Here is a 25,853-nt window from a genome sequence, read left to right as displayed (position 1 = left end):
AAAATTATTATACCAATTTTCTAGTAAATACCTAGGTATATTTAGTTTACAATTTTTCTTAAAAATTACTTATAGTTCCCTTAAAAAATCTTATTGAAAGTAAATAATATATTCCAATTAAAATATTAAAATTTATTTTTTTTAATATAAAAGCATTAAAATTTCCTTCGACGTAAAATTTACGAACAAAAGTCAAAAAATTAAAGTTTTTGGGAAATAATGAATGAAAATTCCATGATACTTTTTAGTATATTTGTCTTTTAATTTTTTCCGACAGAAATAAAATCAGTACATACAATTTACAGCAGAGTCGACAATGTACGCGCGTATTTCAACATGATCAGATCGAAAAAAGGTATAAGAGAGATAAAACAAATGTAGACAAAGAGTATGGTAATGAATACATTTACGAAATTCGTCGTAGTACGCAATTTATCGATTATACATAAATACATACGCATATACATAGGGATGATGATGACGATGATAATAATAGTAATAATAATAATAATAATAATAATAATATAAATAATCAATGGATTTCAATATTTGGCGTAAATCACTTTTAAATTTCTATATGCTACGCTATTATCGTATACGCATTTGCGATTTAATTGTGCTTATCATAAAAAAGTACAATCATTGTTTTTTTTATGTACGAATCGATTCTAGTACGAAATGTCGCGACGGGTAAATTTTTCGCGCATGAAATACGATATTACGAAAACGATTAGGAATAGCAATACTTAAACAACATTTTATGAATCTCTTACTCAATATATATATATATACATCGTTATAATCAGTAGTAATAGTTGCATTAAAAACATGGAAATCGGAACAGGGCCAACCTCAAAAGTACACTCAAGCGACAAAGGGAGAAAGGCGCGTATGAAGTATCATGTACGGCTACGCAATTTCTACAAAAATAATCTCACACGAGAAGCATTACACGTTGAATTAATTATCTGCTTCTTCTTATGTTAAACATTAAGTTTTCGCTTGATCTAATTATCACCATTCTGTTTGTATTGCTCTTACAACGCCGCTTATAGTATTTTACAAAAATATTTGGTCTAGCATTAATCGAATTATTTGAGCAAGTATACATATGCAACAAGTCACACAAATATTACGCATAATTGTTCGCACCGTCACCCTCTGTCACTTGTCACAAAGATTTGTGCATTATTAATACAGCTTTCCTACTATAATTATTTACTGTTAATTGTTTACATCTTGTCGAAAACGAAACTTGAGTTTTCTGTAGCTCATTAGATACAGTTCCAAAGCATCGTCCATGTTGATCGAATGCATTTCGGTGTGAAATTATTTGGATAGAACATATATCAATATTAGAGCTTCAGTATGAAATAGTGAGAAATGCTTTAAAGTATATTTTTCATTATCAGCTTTAAAGGATGATTTCCCCTCTTCCACGTGCACTTTTGTCAACAGAAACAAAATTTGCGTCAAATATTTTTATATGCTTTACTTCCTACAAAAGTTTCGTTAAAATCGAGGATTGATAGTTTGGAACTATGCCTTAGTTTACTTAATACTTGTACTGTGTATAATAATAATATATATCAAATACAAAATAAGCTACTTAAATGCATTTGGCATGTCTCGTTTATGTGCGAAGCCCATATGTTCTAATATGAATTATTGATTTTCCATCAACGTCTTCAGAGTCTAAGAACAAATGGCGTCATTTTCTTGATTAACCGACTTTAAACTTATATTAAAATAATTATTACCACTTTGGACTTTTCCAGCGGATCGCTTCCGCGTTGATAATTAATTCTCGGTGTATAAATATAACTAATTACGATCATTTTATTCTACTAGTCATTACAGTTGGATTTACAATGGTAGATCTGTTGTGAACACTTTGCTTACTTGATCTGCTTCTTGTAGCAACTGTTGTACTATCTATAACTGACCTTCGACATTTCAGGATTTTCTTTTCACACAGTTCTGAAATGTCGTCTTTCTTTCTATTGATATCCAAAGTTTTTCCATTACTTTGTCGATCATCACGATTTGTCGATATACTTTTGCACGTAGTTTTCCCAGCCTTTGTATCGCTCTCGTAATTCTTTCGCAAAGGTTGTGGAGTATAGTATAAGCTGAACCTTTTCGATTTCACGCTTTGTTTTTGTTTCTCATCTCGTAATTCATCAGTAGAACTGAATTTTCGACCTACCCTGGTGCTAACAGAGATCAATTTGTCACTGACTAAAATGGACTCAGGAACTTTTTTTGCGGTTGGTAAAAAGGAGCTAAATCTTTTGCTTCGTGTTGATATTCTTACATCTGTATCATTTTTTGGTGTACATCTTTCACGTCTAAGTTTGACCTCATTTTTCGTACACTTTGTTTCTTCTGAAACTTTTACTGAACATTTTTTGGTACTTGAAAGATTATGTAATCTCGGAACTTTTGAAACATTTACTTTTAATGTTGGTGTTTGTAATATTTTTGTTACTGATTTTTCTTGATTCGCCAAGGGAGATTTGTCTGTAAGGTTTAATTGCATAATATCATTTATACAATCATTTTCATTTGGGTCACACACGTTATCATTCTTTAATTCTTGCCTATATGAAAAGCAAATATTTTCAAAACTATCAGTTGACTCCATACTTTGAGTTGAATTTGATCTTTGATCAGGTGTTAGTTGTGCAAATTGAATATTTACAAAACTATCTGATGTTTCAATATCGTTGCTGGAACTAGCAGTTAAACTATCAATCGAGGACAAAAGTGTGTTACAATTTTTCATATCATCACTCTCAAGTTTTGAAATAACATTATCAGAATCTATTAAATCCTCATAGAATTTTGCATAAAGCTGTTTCTTCCGAATTCCTTCTTTTCTTCGAATGTCTGATTTAATAGGTGTAGTGAAATTAAATTCTATGTCAGAATCCTCTTTATTGAGAGATGATATATTTCCTTGAACTGAATTACTGTCACAACTCGCAGCAGTACTCTGATAATTACTTATTAATACTGAATTATCCACCTTCATTGATAAATTAATATTTTCAGTATAATTGTTTAAAGATGAGGTTTCACTATGAGATGTTTTGGAACGATATTGATGAACTTGATTTTCACGCAAATCATTTATGAGATTATGCATAGACTGACTAACATTGTGAATATCTTCTAAACAGTCTGCACTAAGAGACACAGGTTCACCGTCAGTTGCATTTCCATTATTAAAATTTCTTTCGTCATGACTTAAGGTTTCCTGGTTCTGACCCACGTTGCACAGTACATCAACATTCCCTAATTCTACTGATGATAAAACCTCCTTCCAGTTGTGTCTAATGTTCATTCTACCATCAGATGCACCATCGACTTCATCTTGTGGACTGGCAATCTGTGTTTGATTCTTGAAATCAAACTCAAAAGTTGCTAGTCTTATCGGCTTACACTGCTGATTCCAGTGTTGCTCCGACGCGTTGGTAGGTGTTGATGCTGTGGTCTGCTCGCCTCCTAGAAAGCTCTGCTGATATACAGAGGCGGGACAAAAGAAAAAAAAAGCACTGCTACAGATACAGCAAACCACTACAGAAGCCTTCCTAGCATTTTATTTAAAGAGCAAAGAGTAAAGCTGTATAATAGGTGAGCATATTATACTATATAGCGGTGAACTAAAGCTAATTCAGAACGAGAAGAAACTAATAAGCAAATTAATTAAAAAATGTACATAACCAGAATGTAATATCTATAATAAAATAAAAAAAGAACGAATTCATTATAACAACTACTAAGATCATTTAATTAGGTTACTTATAATGAGAAAATAAGCCATGCAGATAAATGAAACTAAGTTTTTTCTAACAAAATTAAATTAGAGTGACAGTTACCGCTAGCCATGGATGATCAAGCACATCTTCTGCACTGAACCTCAGTTCGGGTTGTGCTTGAAGCATATTTGAAATTAATTGTTTGGCGGAATCTGATATATTGTCCCAATATGGCGATGTGAATTCATAATGACCACTTAAGATACGTTCAAACAATTCTTCTTGCTCATTTTCTGGAGAAACAAACGGTGGAAAACCACAGAGCAAGATGTATAATATTACACCAGCTGCCCATACATCAATCTAAAAGCATGTAACTTCATTAGTTCTCTTACACTTCCAAATTTACATTTAAATTTTTATAGGAAATGATGTTACCTTTAAACCGTATCCAGTTTCTGCAAGAATTTCTGGTGCTACATACGTAGGTGTTCCACAAACTGTATACAAAGGTTCTCTCACAATTTGAGCAAGTCCAAAATCACCTAGTTTTAGACATCTGACATGACTTCCATCCATCTCCACTAACAGGTTTTCTGGCTTAACATCACGATGAGCTATATGGTGCGAATGCAAATAAGCTAATGCAGACGTTAAGTGTCCAATCATTACACTAGCTTCAGCCTCTGAGAATTTTGTTGCTGCAGCAATTGCATCAAACAAGTCCCCACCCTAAAATAACATAAAACATAATACTCTATTATCTAATTTAAGTACTTAGCATTTAAAATAAATAATTGCAGTAGATAAACATACCTTTACGAGTTCCATAACTAAAAACAATTGATCGGTAGTCTCTTGTTCTGCGATTAAACTAATAATATTAGGGTGACAAACTTGTCGTAAAATTGCCACTTCACTTGCTAACATTGTTTCTTTGCCTTGACACTTATATTTGTCTACAATTTTCATTGCATATTCTGCACCTGTAGATCTAAATGATATTTCCACATTGAATTCACAATATTCCCAACTGTTTATGTTTGAATTTTTAAAATACTCACTTATGAATGCAGTGCCTAACAACTGCAAAATTACCATCTCCAATAACGTGACCAACTGCATAATGTAATCGAAGTGGTTGTGGTAAAATTAAAGTGGAAGGACTTGGTGTTCGCACTTGTGGTGTAGTAAGCATTTTTTTCCCAGATTTACGTGGCATTCTTGGCATTGGACCACTTTGTCTTTTCATTGTCCATGGACATCTTCGGAAACTTTGAACACTTTTAGATTCCTCAAAATCCAATTCAAAATCTTCTTGATTTGATTTTTCAGGGCCATAAGCCACAAAAATATCATCATTTTCAAAAAACTGTTCTAAGGCAGTAACTTGTTGTCCCGACAACGTATAAACTTTTCTCACTGCTCCAGAATCTAATTTAACTGCTTCTGTAATTGCTTCCATTGCATGTTCTAAGCTAGGAGCATTTCTTTTATTCAATAAAAGGCGAACAACTTTACGAGGTTTTGTGCCATGTCGAATTAAAGTAATGATTCTTGCTTTTACACATAATGGTATTGCACTTATTTGTCTACCAGTACTTGCTGTAGATTGTGGTAATCCTGATAGAGAACTACCTCTCCTTACTTTAGTAGACGAATATTCTACCTTTTTAAAAATTTCTCCTTGTCCAGAAACCACGTAACATTTACCATCTTCCAAATCATTAACATTCTGAACTTTCCTTCCATCCATAGTATAAATTGCTCTAACGCCATTAGGTAAAGTAACGCTTGATAATAAAGCTCTTGTTAAGTCTGTAGCTAAACTATCAAAACTGCGGTATCTTTCCGGAGTCACAGCCATTACAATACCAGTATAAAACTTATCTCCATTTCTAAAAAATCTCACTCGTTTTGCTTTTTTAGTTGGTGGTGTTCGAAGGACATTTAAAGAGTGTCTTGCATTAATATCCAATATTCTTTCATCAAAACTCACTATAGTGGTTGAATTTATTTCTTCGCTTCTAGCATAATTATCACCAGATGGTGATGCATCTTGACTCAATAGTTCCTCCATCATCCTGGATACAAAATATTTCGACTGTATATAATGCATATGAACATTAAAGAATTTTAATGATACAATCATAAAATTGTTGGAGTTACTATTGAAGAAAATTTAAAACACTGCTGTTTAACATGTGTCATAAGTTAAAAAAATAAGTAAAAACAAAAGCATTTGCTGTCAGTTGTTAATTATTGATCTGGCATATACTACGTTTTTTTTCAATACGATTTCCCCAATATTTTCTTCTTACAATCTTTATCAAAGTTAATTGCAATTACGAATACTAAAAAAGATTATCTTCGAATCTTTACTTAGTTTAAAAATTGTTGAAAGTTTATTAAACATTTAAAAATGCGTAAACGTGGTATTCCGGTAATAAGAGTATTTATTCGCGTTTCTAACCTACTTAACCTTGTTTAATTACTCCGATATGTACACAAATGTCGATACACAAATAAACATTAGCAAATAGTCATATGACAACAATCTTAGCTTAACAACAATCAATAGATTTGTATTCTCTCACCTGCTCGTCGAGCAGAATGTAGTACCGTTAAAAACAGACGAGCAGCCAACTAATGAGCGAATGAATCACCACTGAGCTGACATTTTCATAGCAACCATGATGACAAGTGAATGTTAATTAATAAAAGCGAGAAATTTCGCTTTCAATATGTACTAGAACAACTTCCTCTTGCGCTACTTCTAAATCGCATATAATTATTGTACTTCGCGACTTTATCGTTACACACCGATTCTTGTTTGCTACGTGCAGAATACGCTGACCTGCCAAACTCTATAAATAAAATAGCTTGTCAAAGAGAAACCGGGAGACCGGAACCGGAAGTGAACAGAAATTAGAAGAGAGGAGCACGAAAATGAATAAGTTAGCGGATCTCTCAATGCAAATTTAATTATAATTAATTAGACTTATTTATGCAATTGTCTGTAAATATGATTTATACTATTGCAAAATATTTACTGTGTATAGTTTAAATAAACTTTGAATTTGTCAGTATAATATATTGTAAGTTCATTTCAAATTATTTAAACCAGTTTCTTAATAAATCAATTTTTTATTGATTTTTGGTAAATAATTCTTATGATCTAGTTACGTAACTGAATTAGAAAACTTATTATTTGAAAGAAAGTAGGAAATTAATTGAATTTCATTTTTACTAGATAACGATTTTTTTATATTCCAAATGAAAGGAACAAAATTGATACGAAATTTGAAAAACCAGTCGGTAAATTAAATTGCTATCGACACTAGAGGGCAGCAAGGTCTCCTAAAATCGATTACCATTTATTTCTCGCCTATCGATACTGAATTTTTTTTTACATAATAAAGTAGTAAATAAACGCATTTAATTGCTTGTACTATGATGTACAAAGCAAAATATTCTAATTAAGAATTACAATACTATATTATCCATGAGAAACATGAAATTCTTCGGCTACTCGAATACTTTGCGTATGTATCCCCTAAATTTAAATTCGATTGTAGCCATAGCAATTCAAACAAAAACAAATGATAACTTCATAGCAGGGGACATTCAATTGAAAAACCATACATTAAATAAAAAATTCAGAACTAATTATGTGTCTTATTTTTATCATTTTAAACTGACTGGAAATATTAAAATCTTTTTTTACAAAATAAAAGATTGCGATCCGGACGAGCACTTTTTGCTCATGACTCAGCTCAAATTGTAAAAGCTTATGAGTATGAAGAAAAAAGTAAAAAAAATATTAGCATTTACTTTCTAGTCATTTTTACAAAAAGTAGTTTAAGCGTGAGTACTAAGAAGGTGAATAAATTTTTATTAGTTATTATAGCTGCGTGGGAAGCGTCCTAGACTTGTAAACAAAGGATCGTAAATTCGAGACCTAAAAGGAAGGGAAGAGGTTTTTTGTTTTACCTTTTCTAGCTTACTGTTTACAGTCGTATTTCTTTTTTTAATTCATTGGCATATAAATAATATAAAGGAATAATGAAATATAAATTACCGATATGGAAATCAAATTCATTAAATGAAGTCAAACGACAAGTTCTGCAACCTGGCGAATTACCACCAAGACTAAAGTGCTATAATAACAAGAGGTTAGTTTGCAGGATCGTCATTTATGAACAGAGACGTTTACAATTTTAATAATCTATTTTTCAAAAACAAAGAAAACATTTTGTTACTTCATGAGGTTTCTCTATATATTCAACTTTACACTTCACAAAGATCTGGTCAAAAAACTTCTGCTCCATTTCGTAGAATCCCCTTTAGAAATCTATATTCTTCAGTGCATTATATTATATGACTCACTCAGCACACATTATACACTACTCCTTACGCCACACAAAAAATCTAAAACGATTCAGTTCGATTTCTCAGAAACAGTGAATGTTACATCAAAAAATTTCACTTAGAAATTGTATATTACCTGTACTTTAGTGTCCCCAAATCCTCCACTCTAAAAGAAGCCCAAATTCCAAAGGAAAAGCCTTCTCGAAAACCGTCCGACTACCTGGAGTACATCAGGTTGTTCCGCACCTGGCCCTGCAATCAAGAGAAAGATAGACATAGCGCGCGATCCAGCCGGTGTCGGTAACAAGACAGGGCCGTAGCGCGGCAGAGCCATGGCAAAGGTGCTTCGCCTTGGTGGAGGGAGGCCCAACAATAGCGGGCGACGTTCTCCAGAAGAGCCGCAGTCTCGCTCGGAGTGTGTTTATCGCCGGTCGTGGTAACGCGGGTGGATGTGCCACAGTGAAGGAGCAAAGCAAACGGACTCGCATTATAATACATGGAAAGCAAAAGTGCGCGTTTCCTTTGATTCGACGTGAAATAAAAGAAAGAACGAGTGGTGCGGTGGTCGAGAATGGCTTGTGAGTGAAGGTGCAACAAGAGACGCCGTGAGCGCGGGTGTCCTCGTGTTTGACTGCAGATCTTCAGACCGGTCGACGAAAATGCGGGCGCGATACGTCGTGGCAGGTGAGTAAGTCCCTGGGCACGTTCGCCATTCGTGCGTCGTTCCTCCGTGTTTCCCTTTGCTCGCCGCCACGGAGTTCCGCGATCCATGGATCTACGACGCGAACGCAAGTCCTTTGCGATTCCCTCGGGGCAGGATGTCCTGCGGCGCTTTAAGCGAAATATCGGCTGACCGAGCGTGTCGCGATCTTCGTTGATCCATCGCTTCCGTGGCGGGTGATCCACGCTGCGTTAACGTTCAAATTCAATACGTGGATCAGCGCAGACGATGAACCTCGTAGCGTCGAATTCGTGACAGGTGGGGAGGCCGTCTTGCCAAACCGTTCCGCACACCTGATCGTCTACCTGAAGTACTGTTACATGTCCGTGTACGCTAGGATAGACTAAAATAAACGCCGTTCTGCTTCATGAAACACTGATGTATCCTTGTGGCTCTTCCAAGTTGCTTTAAGAAGGTTTTGGTTTGAGTTTCCTGTAATTAGGGGTTCTACGAAGGGATTTTGGTAAGAGAGTATTTTTTTCTTTAGGAGACTAGCCTAGATCAATAGTCCTTGTGTTCATACCTAGAGTTAATCGTTATGTTCGTACCTGGGTTGAGGTCACCCACAGTTCAAGTGATTTCGACAATTCTTGGCCCTCGGACATCGCGCTGATCTACGCGATCGTGCAGCGTCATACGTCACGGGGAAAGGAATTAAACTGACGATGAGAATCGCTAAGAATCGATAATGTTGGTGCAATGACCCCCTTAGGTTCTTGGGAACTAAAGTAATCCCATTCGAGTTGCGATTAAAACTACTGAAATTTTCTTGCCTGTGTAAGTACAATTTATCTTTCTGCTAGGAAATTAATACGATTGCAGAAAGTTTAATAGTTCAACTTGTGCAATATTCACGTACATAAAGCAGCTTAGTAGAATATCGATCGTTTTAAATGTCATTGCAATATTTTGCATTTCTCGAGAATCGCCTTCACCGTTCTTCCCACATATAAAACGACAGAGAAAAGTCTGTACTTTAGCGCAGAATTTTACTATAATAATTATACGTGAGTAGTTGCGGTTACTTTCCCTTCGCGCCATCTCGTACGCGTAATTTCATTCGTGAAAGCCCACAGAGGCGAGCGTTCGCTGTCGTTGGCTGCGTCCAGCCGCAAGAGTAGAATCAGTCTCCAAATTCTTTGCTCTCAATCGACGTTAATTAATGTAAGTGATTCTCGAAATTAACGAGAGTTGCTAAAAGCACAGGTTGCATCTTGCCTATTAAGCGAGGACGCTCTGAAGTTTCGGCGAAAATGCGCGCCGTGAAATCGCGCCGCGGAGTGTGAAACTGAAAAAGCCGGCATATGAATTTCTAGGCAGAGGAAAACCATATTTCGATTCGGCTAGTGCAGGTGGAAGCCACGTCGATGCATTTAGCTGGTCCCTCCGTTTCACGCTCAGGTGCGTGCCTTGAACGACGCACGTATTGTATACATCGACAAGGTTCTACACCGACCTACCGCCACCGGCTCTACACTCTACATCCGTCGTTATAACTTATATACCTGGACGATGCTAGGCATTATTCGTTTTCCTTCCCTTCTTATCGTCAGCGAAAGAAGAGTCAACTGGATTCCGTAACAGGTGTTACCTTTTATTCGATGTAGACAAAATTTTACTGCTCCCAGAGCAGTCTCTGTTAACTTTTCAGTATTCAGGGCAGTATATTTTTTAAAATTTAGATATAGATATAACTGTAAAAGTAGAGCTGGCGACAATTTTTATTTGAATACAAATTTTCTATAACGAACAAAAGATAACAAAATTAATCGAACAGAGATAACTGGGAAATGGGATTATCTTTATTCGAAGAGCCACAAATAAAAAGTTGATTTGGCAATTGGATTGGAGATGGTTTTTTTATTCGTGGAGTTTCCACTGTGAGCGTCAAATACTTTTTGCATCTTTATTTGCGTTTTTATTCAACGATTTATTCGACCTCAAATAATTTTCCTTCTTTTTATCTTTTTGAAGACAGAAAATTGGTAAAATATTCCTAATGAAAATGAGCCTAGATACTATATCGATCTGTTACGTTCGGGAAATTTCGATATGATATGCAACATTTCGTTCCTAGCGTTGCTCTGAATCCGAATAACCTTATAACTTGGTAGTTTGTCAGAGTCAGCAGGTCATTCACCAGCAGGTGTCGAATGTGTGTTGATGACTGACTTAGTACATATCTCGCGTTTATAGAATAAATAGAATACGAGGAAGTAAGAAGACTAGACTGTACCTTCGCTGGTACTTTAATTGAAGACTATCGTTCTCTAAATAAACCAAAATTATAGATGATAGCTTCACGATTACAGAACACTCGCTGTAAATATTGCAGAGGCAAGCATCAATTGCGACAGGTCATTCGACCCCAAAATTCAGATAAATTCCAATCGAATACTTTACACCCTGTTGTAACTTTTGCCTCTGGCGTTCTTTTATCCGATCTTAAGTATCGAATACTAAGCTCGTCGAGTGCACACTTAGTTAATGCCCCGCGCGACGTTAAAATTGTGGAACGGGAAGAAGAGACATCTTTGTAAGTCTCCTAACGACGAGCCATTCGGGTCCTTCTCCCTCGTAAGCTAGTTTTAAGGTAGCCAAACATTGTCAACTTTTATAAACTATATATTTTGTATCTTTGAAAAGAGGTATAATTGTAATAACATATCTACACTATCTCCGAAAAGAAATATAATTAAATAAATTATCTCTACCCTTATACGCATGTATTTAAATGATGACCAGTCCAACTAATTCCTAATCGCGAATACTTCGACGATCTCGAGGAAGGTAAAATATTGTGAACCTCATATATTATACTGTTATTTATCCCCGATAGTGTTCCAACTGCAACAATGACAACTCGAAAATCATAATTTTTCGAGAAATGAGGTTATAACTTCAATTCATACAAAGATCGGTTTCTTTTTTTAATACTAATAGGTTGAAAACAGTTATTTTTAGAGTTTTGGATGATATTCAACAATACATAAGATAGAATATGAAAATTTAGAAAACTTTATTTCTTTAATTTGACAATAAATTTAACAAATAGGATATAGAATTATTAGGGTTCTATGAGAGTGATTAAGATTTCAGTAAGCCATTTAATGATATATTGAATATCACATATCATTTAATACTTAAAAATAGAAGCATCTTGAAAAATATTACCTCAATATATCTGTATTTATAAAACGATATTATCATATATAAAATATCACAAAGAACGTCTCTGTATTTTTTAAAATATTACACATTCATATAGTACTTGCCAAATTTATACATATAATTAATTGCATATTTCTTTCTAAATTTTTATCGAAGTTCACTATTAATCAATATTTTCTTAAAAATCATATGTAAGCAATTTCCCTGATATGTTATGCATAAAATATGTACAATATTTGTCAAAAGTACGACTAAAAGTAACGCATTCTTCGCAAAAGTTATAACAATCGAATATAACAAGAGAAAATTCAATATTTACGCTTTTCAACGCACTGAATCATTCACGCGAATTCTTTTTGTAAACCAAATGGAGCACATTGCTCTAGTTTACTCGCGCTTGTACCAATGTTTTAAAAAGAATTTATTAGCCTTTCTTTGCACTTTGCCCCTCTTTCAAAGGAAACTGTCTCGCGATAATTTCAACTCGACTCCATTCTGTACACCTTGTTCCACCCCTTCATTGGCGTTACGTGCTTCCGACGAATGTGTAACGTCAACATTCCAGAAGATTGCATTTTTTCAGGATCGCCGAAGCGCGACGAATGCAGAGCGAACATGGTACTGGTTACTTTATTTCACCGCTGCATTCATTTTGTTGGCAGCTTTGTCACGATGATTTACATCACGGGACAACAATTCATGATGATATAAAAAGTGTGAATATCGTCGTTTTATTTAAAATATTACAGAACATTAGATACAATTATATCCACCCTCTTGAAGTTATTACAGGTTTTCACTAGTTGAATAGAATATCTTATAGTTATTGTAGAATTTTCTGTGGTTTGTGTGCAATTCATAATGATCTATTTATGTGTATTCCTAGGAAATGATATGTACTAACTCCTATTGTGTAAAGATAGGTTATCTTTGTCTGAGTTAGTTCCAGAAGTTTAGGTTTCTAAAAAATGTATTTCTAGATTTCATATTTTCATAAATACAATTAAAGAAATGGTACCTTAATAAAAATTTGCCTCTTACATGTTACATTTGGTATATATTTTTGAATATTGCACATGTTCTGTAACTTTTTATACATTTACAGTTTCCATAAATGCATAACAATCAGCAGTCTACTTACAAGTAGCAAATATTTGTTCTCCCTAATTTAAACAAATTTGTTATCATAATCTTTATACAGAATCATTAAAGAAATTATATAAATTTTTCCAAATTTTTGTTCAGGCTGTTACCCATTGAAAAACGTGTTTAAAGTAAATGACTCATGATTACGATATAGAAGTTTCAAATCCTTATGGAGTAAGGATTAAGATCTGAGTTTCTGGGTTTTCTTGTTGAAAACATTTCTTGCTCGCGAATACAAAACATTTTCACTAAACCTGAAAGATCTTTTGTAGAGTACAGGAACTCTATAACTGTCCTTTAAGTAGTACTTGCATTAACGTATCATTATGTCAACTAATACGAGTGATACCGATACCATCATTGTGACTGGCATAATGCCTAGAATGTTGTAGAGCAGCAAAGTTACATTCCTGTAACGGTAGGTTCGATTAACTTTATTATAACTGTATTAGCTATTACTTCCTGGATTCTCTGGCTTATACGGTTTGTACATAAGAGGTAAACCGTTTTCTCGCGACTATAGTTCAATATTTGTTATCGTAGCTTAAATTCCACTAACTTTTTCTTAAAATAGGCATTGACAAAAGAGGAATTCTTCATTGGTCCTATTGCATTGCATTACCTTCAGTTAGTTTTTTCTTTTCTTAACAAATGTATTATTTCACGTTAATTTAATATGCATACTCAAACCAAATTTAATTTTCAAATTTCCCCTTGTTCCATTTATCCATTAACGTGTTAAAGTTTAAATTATTTTGTTCAAATATTTGATATCTTTTCGAACGTAAAGGAGTGGCTTTTGTAATATCAATAATGAAAGTAATTTAGTAATACAATTAAAATAAAAGCTTTTCAGAATGAAACGCTTGAAGATAAAAACTGTTTTGCAATTGGTCTTTGTTTCCATTGGGTGCAATGTTATTTCTGTGCTCTTAACTATGAAAGGAATAGTTGTGATTAACAACTCATTTATCGATACGCATTCAGTGTTGTTTTTTAGTCATGCGATTTCGATTTTATGATTCATAAAGCGGATGGCACAGTTATCGATTAGAACGTTGAGTTGAAATTATCGTTCTTTGTTAAACGTGAAAGAGAAGTACACTTCTTCATCAGACGCACTCTTTGTAAATATTTTTCATTATGCAATAAATTTTTGTGGTATCACAGTTTTATTCACTCAATGTACAAAATACTTCATTTAATAATGTCTCGCTATAAGACAGATTCAGGCGGTTTGTTGCTTTCAGGATTACAGACAAATAACAAGGGAAAGAAAGTGTTAAATTAGAAATCATTATAGTGCACAGTCATTAAATTAACATCAATTTTCTCCACATTTTTTTAAAGTTTTAACAATTTTAGGTATGTTAGATGTACAACCGTTTGCATTTGAATTTATTTTTTAATTTCGTATTTATATCCATTAAAGTATAATCGTTGTCTAACTTATTTAGATGCAAAGTTTTTAGAATTAAAAAGTTAATATAAAGTCGGTACATGTATATGTACCTACATTATAAATGTATATGTACCTATACTATAAATGTTCGTCCATACAAATGAATATAGAAATGTTCTACTGAATTTATGATGATTAATAATTCTTTTTTAGTAGTAACATAATTCTGTTCTGTTTTATTTAATATGCATGAATAATATGTATAGTTTCGTTTCAACGTTTGATACATTATAAGTTAAAATAAATGTCCCCGAAAAATCTTTATGTAGGTATATCCTATCAAAGATTTTTCTATATACTAGTATTTATTTTAGTATTTATTTTCGAATACTTCCTCTTATTCATAGGACCAAGTAAAATTTTTATTTTCTTTTAATGAAATTATTAAAAATTTTGCCATTTTAGAACAATTCGATCTAAATTTCCTTAAGAATAACACAGCAAACCTAAAATTGTACATGTTTTACATTTTCTGAACGTGGTCTGTCTGTAATGTGTACACTTTTATCAGAGATTATATGACCTAGATACTCACGATTTCTTTAAAAATGTACACTTATTTGATTGCAGTTTCAAATTATTTTTACAAAGTCTCAAAAAGATATCCTTGAAAATTAAAGAATTTTTTATTATGATCTTTGAAATCGAAACCATATTTAATGCCATCTAAATATACAGAGTATTGACAAGCATTTAAGCTAGGCAAAATATTATTGATCACTTACTAAAATTGTGCTGGAGGATTTTGCAATCCAAATGGCACTTACGTGTAAATTCGCAGTGTTCACTTGGAGTCGTAAACGTTGTTTTCAGGGAATTATGAGAATTTATAGGATTTAGTAATAGTCACTAGCGGGATCTAACGTAGTAAAGTAATTAGAATGTTCTAATTGATTTAGTAAGTCTATATTGTAAAGAGGGAATTCGTCATTTATGGTTTTTTCTCATTAAGCTATATATATTACATGTCATTTACTTTCTCCAGATCCATCAAATTTCATTGGAATTTATGAAATGATATTGATGGGATATGATATGACTGGATATAAAATTATCCAAAGAGAACTTCATCACGAACTTATTGGAGGTGTAATTACTCTTTCCTGTAATATTTTATTTCTAGGTACTTATTATCTTTTTTGTGTATTTCGAAGTATCTACCTATAACTTTTAACTTTTAATATAATATATGGGCCATTTATCTACTACATTAATTCACTAGAATCGTGTAGATAAATCTTTTACTTTAATTGGAAAAATTGTTTCCCCTCTTGAATTTAGAGTTACTACAGATAGAAGAAATACGTTATAACCTAATGGAATAGGAAATGAAATGAATTGAATGGAAATGGTCGAACATTCGGAATCAATTTTATACTTTAAAGAACGGAGAAGATGATTCTTCAAAAGAAATATTTGTAACTTCTAATTTAATATACATTTGTCTTTATGTATTACCAGACAATTGAATGAATTTGTACCTTTTATCGATACAGGATTTGGATCCATTATGTTTTAGATAGCGATTTAAATTGTAAGTTTCAATGAAGGTAATGCAAATATCAGAATTGATTAAGAATTTTAGTATTTTATTCAGTTTATTTGCATCTACTGAAAGACTTTAAAGTTATCTTATGATTTTTCGAACTGATAGTTAATGTGATTGATAATGTTGAGTGCTGAACGCAGAATCTGATCTTTCATCATCGGAGGATTAACTGGCGGAAATCGTGAAAATTTAAATTTTGTTCTCTGCAAATGAATGCAAAACACTAGTTATTTAAATTTAAATATGCATCGAGAATTTTTAGGTTTTCGAAAATCATTTATTACATGTCCCATATTTTTACAGTAGTTACACTGTTAGTGCATCTTTGGAATATTTCGCTGATTCAATCCTAGCGAATGATTAATTGTACAATAGTGTGTGTACGAATGGTTTCTTAAATCGTGTCGAAATACAAAAAACAGACCGTTAACCAACCGAGAGGGTCTGGTTGTTATCAAAGTCAAGTGCTGGAAAATTCTTGAATGGTTCTCGAGTTCTGTGAAAGGTTTTCTTTTAAAGAACTCGTGGGGTGTAGGACGCTATAGAGTGCAGCTCTCAAGGGCCATATGTCACGTTTAGGCGTCATTGTCTTCTCTACTTTCTTGTGCCTGTTTAGTATTATCCGTAATCCTGTTTTTCCACGCCTGAAAACACAAACCAGATTTCCAATTTCATGGAAATTTCATCAGTGAAGCGTCTTGTACCAGATCTGGACCTCTAAAAAGTAATGTCTTTTAGAGTTAGCTTGTTGTAATGTTGTTTTATTTTTATATTCTTTTACATCACAAAAAACTTCGTTCCAAAAAGACGTAAACGTGTTAGAAAATTATCTTTAAATTTTAGATAGTAATAACGTACAAGTTCGTCATATATTTGTTTCCTTTCCTCAATTAAGTTAAACGATTTCTTTTATCATCATGACCAATGAATCCACAAGTCAATTATCTGATGATTTATTAAATTATATCATTAGTTAATAATTTAACCCAATTAGAGACTTACACAACTAAAAGGTTATTTTTTATTTTTTATTATTATTTGAAATAAGAAAATCATTGAAAACTAAATTATTTATCAAATATAATTTTCAAAGTTATGACCATGTAAGTACAGTAATTTCTAACTAATGTATTTATTATGTCATATAAAGAATTAGTTGCCTCCTTTATTTATTACTGATATTTTAGATAAAAATTGTCCGCGTGACTGATATTATTGTATAAAAATTCATATCATATACATCAGTATTGTAAATTGCATCAGCTTCAGAGAAATTATTATATTACTGCAATATTAACTCTGTGCTTTATTTTGTGGATTACTGTTGACGATTAATGAACTACGTGTAAGCATATTCAATGCGATGAATTACATTTTACATAAAAATACAAATTTTGTATTTTAACTTTTTGTATTGTAAAAGTATATTCGTCATAGTTTGATTAAGAGGTTAATTAATAATTCCATATTTCTTAAGAAAACTTTGTTAATTGTATTTATTTATTTGCAAAATATTAAAATTTCTTTAAAAAATAACTTAATAGTTATCTATAACCTAATGTATGTATAACCTAACCCAAACCTACTTATTTATTTAAAAAATACTCAAGTAATTAGATCAAATATTCATCAATTATAATACTGCAGGCAATAACAAGATGACTAAAAAAATGTAGGTAATTGCTAAATTTAAATCAAGTAAAATGTTTAAAGTACATAATTCTGTAAAATAATTAAAATATGTGCTATTTCTTCTAATATATGTAAGCCAATAGAATATAAGAAAATTTTACATTATTCGTGCGATAATAAAGCTTCTAACACAAAATGAATGCATCGAAATGTTACACCATGTACGCACGCTCGGTAGCACCGTCTGTAATTCAATACGCCATCCATGCACCAACACCTAGAGCAGTTTGATTACAGTAATGACTGATACCAATTTTTGCTAGCTTCGCTTTTAGCGATAATTTCAATTTTTTTTCGTGATTAGTTGAGCTTTCTATCGATAAGTATTCTTCCTTGCCATTACATCATGCCTTACAGACTGAAATCAATTTTGCTGTGTAATTTTGCTATAATAGTCGTCTATCTGTTCTACTTGGAGGAAAACATTCACACAATAAATGTGCACTTGATTCGTTTATATTCAGATTAAGCAAAGTCCAAGCGTGCTCTGATTCAACTAGTGAAATAATTTACTGATAATGGTAATTATTTGCACCTCGCGTAATTTCTCGAGTACGGATCCAGCATCATCTAGCTCACCTACATGTCACAGCCGCACATATACGAGTGAGCACGAGAATGCATATGCTATGTACGAAACAATTGTCATCGATCCACATTGTTCAACCTCGTGAGAAATACATACATATTACGAATAATTTTAAAATACCGCGTACCCGAGAAATGTTTCTATTTTTCTGTATTTCCTATTCATGAGAAATTTTCAATTATCGATTAATTTGCAGATCAAAGGTAAAATTATGACTGCAAATAGCAGATTTTATATTGAAGTATATCTATAAGCAACTGCAATGTGTGAATGGTTAATGCATTAACATCAAGGATTTTATCGTGATAACACTCTTTCTTGAATTTTTTGTAGCATTTGTAATCATGTTTATGAGGACTAAATTTATTTTAACACCCACTACTGAATGTATTTAAATGTCTATGTATTGATAAATTTGTTTAGAAATATTGTAAAAAAATTGAAATGAAAATTCTGCCAGAATAAAACATGGGATATTAATATTGATCATAATTGAAGAACTCATAACCAAATACAGTTCTTGTTCAATTTTACAATTGTTTAAATAGGAACACATTCTAGTGGACAGAAAAGAGATTCACAACATAATGGAATCTATTCTGTGTACTGTGACGAATATTCGGTTAAGAAAAACATTAAAAATTAAAAAGCAAAAAATGCTGCAGCATTGCTTTGCTTTTTCAGAAAAAGACAGAAATTTGCAAGAATCGTTCTTGTTATGGACCGTTCAATTCGGTTTCTTTTCTTGTTAATTTGTGGAAGGAAGAAATTAAAGGTTTTATTGAGACATTAAGAACTTATGATGTGGAAAAACTGTTTTAGACCAAGTGTTTTAGAGCATGAAACATAAATCCTCATAATCTTAGAACGTTCAACCCATTTGCTTAAGAAATGTATCTTTCCAATTAAACTTACGTATCGCATATTAAACTTATACACGCGTGTAAAATACTGTCTCGAGAAACACAGAGGCATTTTAATAAGTAGGTAACTAAATATTTAAAATTGTTAACGGAGTAATTTATAGATTATATCTGTAAAGAATTCTTGCCGAACCTTCATTTAGATTCCATGCTGAAATGTCATTAGATTTCTAATCAGGCTGGCGTAATAAAAGTTGTTTTTCGTTCTCCAAGGATGCAAATATAACTTTAATTCGTGCAGCTGATCACGTCACCATCTACACACGCTAAACTATTTTCCTAGGTAAACGTACAGGTTGCCTCAAAAGAAATAAATTCTATTGAAGTGAGCATTGAACCAGCCATTATCTGGTCCAAGGAATTTCTCTGGCCTCCGCGATTATCTTAAAATACACTTTTCAGATGCAAATGCGTTTCACATGCATTTAGATAAGCCTTGCAACCGCCAGAATGCGTCTCGTGCCGTGACTCATTGTGGCTTCAATTTTTCTAACAATGGAAAAACTGGTTTTAAGGTTTAACCGTATTAAAGTGGGACAACGACGTCTAGAGTCGGTCGAAGCGTTGGTGCAGTTAGAAGACAGCAGTTTCAGCCGATTTTCTGCTCTCTTAAAACAAGTTGCACAAAAATGGGAAAACAATAGTTCCTGTATCCTTGTACCACTTGTGCAACCCTGTGCCAGATTTGACCAAATAAGGTTGGAGCTAGTAGCGAAAAAGCGGATACGTGACTGAATTCTAGAATTGTTTCGCGGTCATCTCGCGGTGATTGAAATTCGTGCGATTTGCATTTCGTATTCTCTGTTTTTAAAACAGCGGGCTGGTGAGATACTGCTGTTCAACGGGACGGTCAGTCTCATTCAACCCGAAGCCCTAGATAAACTTTCCACGACGTTTGCAAAGCAGCTTTTGATATGTTTCACTCGGAAAACCGATAGTTCTGTGAGCAGACTTCCTTCATGAATATCATTCAGCAAAACCGTCACATTCAGTTGGCTCCATAAAACAAATGTCATGATTTCTGCTTACAGCCGTGGGCCATGGTTGGGAGCGAAAAGTGGACACCTGTGTGCAGACATTTAATCGATGTACCGTGATGTACTTACATGGCGTTTCTACTGGATACATTGATTCGTGAAATAGTATTATTGGGTTCATCGATCCATTTATCTTCAGTAATTATGTGTCTGCTTGAATTTGAAGGAAACAGTTCATCGTATAAGTTTACGTGCATACTAGTTTCTTTGCAACACTGATACTGACGTTTCTTTATTTTGTGCCTTGTGTTTAATTTAAATCACCCTTTTGCTATAAAGGGTGTCTATGTTCATTAATTAGATTTTGGTAAAAGAAGGGTTGCTATTGAGACGATGTGTATGTTTTACATAATAGTATACATGAAAAGAGGAGCTCCACCTGAATTTAAAAATCAGTTAAATATAAACAGATAATTTGAATTGTTAATATAGCCTTGTTTTTATAAACTATGGAGAAAGAGAAAAATACTAGAGAAAAATATGAAACGAAGTTTTTTTGCAGCTTTGAATAATTTAAAACATTTTGCGCCTTCTTTTAGTGCAAAATAACAGTAACATGTTTTTAGTAATTACATATTGCTTGTCTCCATAGTTGGACAGTAAGATACGAATACAATTGTTCTTTTTAATTCTCAGAAAATAAAGATCGATATCTATCACTTAATCAAAATCATGTTAGATGAACTACATCCAAGTAGAACACCATATTTAAGTGATAAGGTTTCTACAATCCTGTCAGGGGAGTGAGAGAATCTTTGATACGCTCTAACAGGGTTCATCCCTGAATAATCTCGGATTGAAAGTAATGCAAAGCAGCTGTTGGCGCCTGAAAAGCGTACCGCTCGTAAGCATTGAACGATTCTCTTTTTCGCTTCGTTTTCGTGTTATCCTTCCCTGCAGTGCACCCACGATCAGAGTACGTCCCCTTTTCTCGAGAGTATCCTTCCTACGACCAGCGCGGGGTCTGTTTCACGGAGGCGTTGGCACTCGCGTCACTCGAAGCACAAAAGAATCACTGTAGTAGTCCTCGTCGGCGTCGTCGTTGCCAGTATTTTTTCCTTTTTCAGAACGTGTCATTTTCAAAGGTGAGACAGAAAACAATGGCACACCGCACATGCATATCGCATGTATTATTCCCATGCACTCACCGCTTGTCCGACAGGCCCAAAATCTCAGCGTCATTATAATACACGTTTCTTCTTTAACTTTCTTCGTTAAAGGATTTGGCACGCAACCAATTCCATGTCTGTGATGCATGACCAAAAAGTCCATGCTGGAAGAGGGTGTTTTATGCATTTCGGTGGAGTTTCGGTCAGAAGGCGGACTTATTTTTCATATTTTGTGGCGCAAAGAGGACTCACGTTAGATTATTGATCATTAATATTAGCAATTTTGTTAAAACCATTTTAGGAGGGAACGATTTAGAAATCGCAGCGGCTACCTCTAACTTACTTAAATTCTTTTAAGAAACTCGTTTTATGACAAGAAAGGTGAAAGTGTTTTTCCTTAAGTGTAAAGAATGGAAAGTGTACTTAAGTGAAATCACATTAATAACATCGATAATAATTATTTTAGCAAAAAAGGTCAGATAATAATGCAATGTTTAGAGGGAACCATATATCTAATATATTATTATATTTTTTTATTACTCTACTTTTCGAGTTTGAATTTTGTATCCAAATGGAATATAAGCTTTTTTATGACAGAAGTAATTGATAATAATGATTAAACGAATTTTATGACGGACACAGTAAAGTCTAATTTATACATCGTAATAAAAAAAAGTTATCGGAACATCAAGAGCATCAGTTAAATTTTATATTTCTTGTTCAATTTCTTAAATGTTTTTAGCTTTTATTATAAAGAAAAGATCGAATTCCATACTAAAAGTAATTTGAGATCTTGAAAAGTTGAAGTGAAAAAAAAGATTGAACAGTAACATTCACTCAAAATAATTTTCGCTAAAATTATTATTTATGATAATAAATAAAAAGCGATTATTAAATTTCTTTAATTTTTTATTTAGAATACATGTTTTTAATTTATATCTTTAAATGTTTATATGCTTTATATTCAGATGTTATTTAACTGAATAATATCTGTACCTAATAACTGCAGTGGTATGTTCAATATATTACAGAAATTTTAATTATTGAGGGGGAAAATCATTGATATCAATTTCAGAAGAAAAATAACTGTGTTCTAAATTGGATATCAATTTTTTTTCTAATATTAAATTTCGCTAGCTCGCTATTAGTACCATCTATTTTAACAATGTTATGCAGAATGATTCATAATTTTAGGGGGTGAATCTAGACACTAAAATAAGTAAAAAGCATCGTATGAACAAATCATTCACTTACTGTAACAGTGACATAACTAAAAAATCATGATTTTAAGGAAAATTAAATCATGTCGCCATTTAATGCAAAAACTCTTCTGTTTACGATAGCTACTCCAAAATAGCAATCTTTTGAATTATATTACAATTGCAGCAAATGAGCGATATGTGACGATTTTTATTTATTTTACCGTGTTTATATCCTGTATGGATATGCATTTATGAATCACCTTGTATGTACGAATTATATTTTCTTTAATCGGTTTTAAAGCTAATAGATAGCTAGACTTCCGTATTAGAGTTTAGGTAAAATGAAACAGAGGTAAAGGGGACCAAAAGTATGTAGTATATAGAGAAATTGGTATGTACTCTATTATGAATTTCAGTCGTTTGTGTTAATATCTATAGTGCGTTGAAGGGGCTTAACACGCCATCTTATTCGAGTCTGACACGGGCTAAACAGTTCTGTACTTGACGCCTCACTTGAATTCTGCTTGGAGTACAGCAGCGTGAGAGGGTTAAATTCCAATTTCAGACGACGCGTGCAAAATACGTATATAAAGTGAATATCAGTTCTGTACATTTTCCTCTGAAATATTTGTCAGAGATCACGGGGCAAGAGATCAAGACTTAAATTATTAATTATTTTTATTGAAAAGCATTGCATATTATAATTATTGTTTATAACATTTATACTGTCACACATTAATTCGTTCGAAAAGAGAGATATCTAACTGAAGACCGACGAGATCATACTTTAATTTAATAATATTTGGATTATAAAATGATTCAGAAGTCGGAAATATTTAAAGTATTCACAACTGCCATATTATACATATTTAATGTATATTTAATAATAAAATATATTTAAAGTTTAATTCATACATTTATGATCTATCTTAAATGTATTAAATTTAATTAGAAATCTCATGTATTTTTCACTGAATTAATTTCACTTGTGTGAAATATGTAACAACATTAGCAAATGAAAAAATAATAAAAAATTTTTAAATAATTATTTCGACAATGAAAAACAAACATCGATTTAGGTCATAGAAATAGACTAGTATCTGCAAGAAAGTTAATTAATTCGTGATAAAACTTTTAATTAAACTATTAATTAAAACAATTAATTAATTTTATATTTTTACGAACTTCCTCCTTCATCGATTCACCGTCCAATAAAATAGAAAGATAATCACGCGAGAAAATTGAAAACTGAAAGCAAAATCGATCAAACCTCCATGTTCAGCATTTATCTACGTCCTTAATTGCCTCTTTTAGAAATCTGCCTGTTTGCAAAAAGTTCATAGCTTACCATTCTCCGAGCGAACGCAAACAAATCGTGGCGCAATGGAAGAGGAACGAGTATGACTTCATGGTCACGACCCCGACGCATACGCGACAGTGTTTTCCTCTTCTGCTTCGACCAGGCAGCGATTTCACGGGTCGTTGTCGTGGCATCGGGTCGGTCACTGATCCACAACGATGATCCTGGGAAGCCATGGTAAAAGTTTATACCGTTACGAAAGGAAGATGTCGTGCGGAGAATATACGCAGATCTGGTCAAAACGTGCTCTCGAGGTATCGCACAGCACCGGAAACTCTAACAGCGGAGCTCTTATTCAGGATTGCGTCTATGGACAATAAATTATTCCTAGTCCTTTGTTCGACGCTGTCGGTCGGTGACGGAAACGTCTTCGTGAAATGTCGTCCCAGTTGTACTCTAAACACATTTCCCAGCATTTCTCTTTTTTCCCTTGCAGTCTTGTGCTGAACGTTGGAACTACTTACTTATGTAGATTTAAAGAGTTATTTTTATTTGAAGGCTCTAAAGGGGTATATGTCGAGGAATTATATTATGAAGGGTATTAGTGGATATTAAATCAGTTTTTCTGTGAAATGATATATGTTCCTTAATTCAATTTTTTTAGAGACTATTTTTATTGAAGATAGAAGACGCATGCTTCTTAAACGATAGACATTTTATAACATGAATAATTTATTTGAAAACAGAAAATTGAATGAATTTGATAAAAGTGAAAGTATTTTGCGATTTCACTTAATATGTTTTCAATATTCATTTCTTAATAATTGCAAAAGAAGGGCAACTTTTTAAGTAGAATTTTCATGTTTATTATCTATTAAAATGAAAATCGTTTTGTAATTTATAAATGTTAGAAAATGTAACACTAAAATCGCCAAAGATTTCTAAGTCTACATTTGAAATTGTTCATAAAATTCATTTGGTTTAATAAAAAGGAATATAACTCTTCTTGATAGTGATATGTATCTACTATAGTTCCTAATATTTTTAACCAAGATCTGAGATAATTTAATAACTGAATGCATACGTCAGTGAATAAAATCTAATTTAATTTTCACCTATATTTTTCATGAAAAAGATGCTCTTAATTTTTATCTTTGAAAACTCCATATGTGGATAATCTTAACGTTTATCGGTGAAGGAGAAACAATATAAAATTCCACTTTTGATAAACGTGGCATTAGGAACAAAGCTTTCACAAAACAAGAATAAAAAATTTTATATTTTGTTAACACTGTGAAGAATATTAACTTGAAACAATGTAACTGAAGATTGATATTCCTAAAATTAAAAGATATAGCATCCTTGGAAAAGACTAGGACATAAAATTCTAAAAAAGAACACATTAAAAGAGTTATTTACAAAACTATTTAATTACAATATTATACAACATAAGTTACCTGAAATTAACTGAAAAGTTATTGTTTAAAATTTAAAACGATAAAAAGCCATGCAGTAAAAGATGGTCCATACAATTAAATAAAAATTGGAAATTATATACTTGTAATAATTTTCTTGCAGGTGTGTGATATCATAAACGAAAATACATATAGGAAACATTTTAAAAGTATTTTACATAAGAAAGGTAATACGCGCGCAAAGTTTTCTAACTTATGGACTCGATGAGCAATCATTTTTCTGAGATTGTATTGTAGATTTAAGAACTTTGAAGGCTGTATTGTGCAAATCATGTTAGAAGATTGCTGCATGCATTAAATTCACCCTTATGTGTGATAAAATCATGAACATCGCTACCTTCA

The 25,853-nt window shown here is 32.7% G+C and overlaps 2 protein-coding genes across 2 annotated transcripts in view; one reads left to right on the top strand and one right to left on the bottom strand.

Annotated features, from left to right (window-relative positions):
* Positions 1-238: 238 nt before the first annotated feature.
* Positions 239-6,563, bottom strand: LOC143178189 (uncharacterized). Its single transcript, XM_076376711.1, has 6 exons — positions 6,362-6,563; positions 4,829-5,848; positions 4,581-4,758; positions 4,203-4,496; positions 3,885-4,127; positions 239-3,523 (listed from the first exon to the last, which is right to left on the bottom strand). Exons 2-6 carry the CDS (start codon positions 5,845-5,847, stop codon positions 1,835-1,837), a joined length of 3,423 nt encoding a protein of 1,140 aa, XP_076232826.1. The 5' UTR covers position 5,848; positions 6,362-6,563; the 3' UTR covers positions 239-1,834.
* Positions 6,564-8,588: 2,025 nt separating this feature from the next.
* Positions 8,589-25,853, top strand: part of Crb (cell polarity complex component crumbs) — a 66,090-nt gene continuing 48,825 nt past the window's right edge. Inside the window, exon 1 of the mRNA XM_076376291.1 lies at positions 8,589-8,819. Within this exon, the coding sequence (XP_076232406.1) occupies positions 8,795-8,819 (25 nt within the window). The 5' untranslated portion in view covers positions 8,589-8,794. The remainder of the gene's footprint in view (positions 8,820-25,853) is intronic.

Source organism: Calliopsis andreniformis, chromosome 4 (genome assembly GCF_051401765.1).
Source record: "Calliopsis andreniformis isolate RMS-2024a chromosome 4, iyCalAndr_principal, whole genome shotgun sequence".
NCBI lineage: Eukaryota > Metazoa > Arthropoda > Insecta > Hymenoptera > Andrenidae > Calliopsis > Calliopsis andreniformis.
This window is presented reverse-complemented; position numbering and strand designations above follow the sequence as displayed.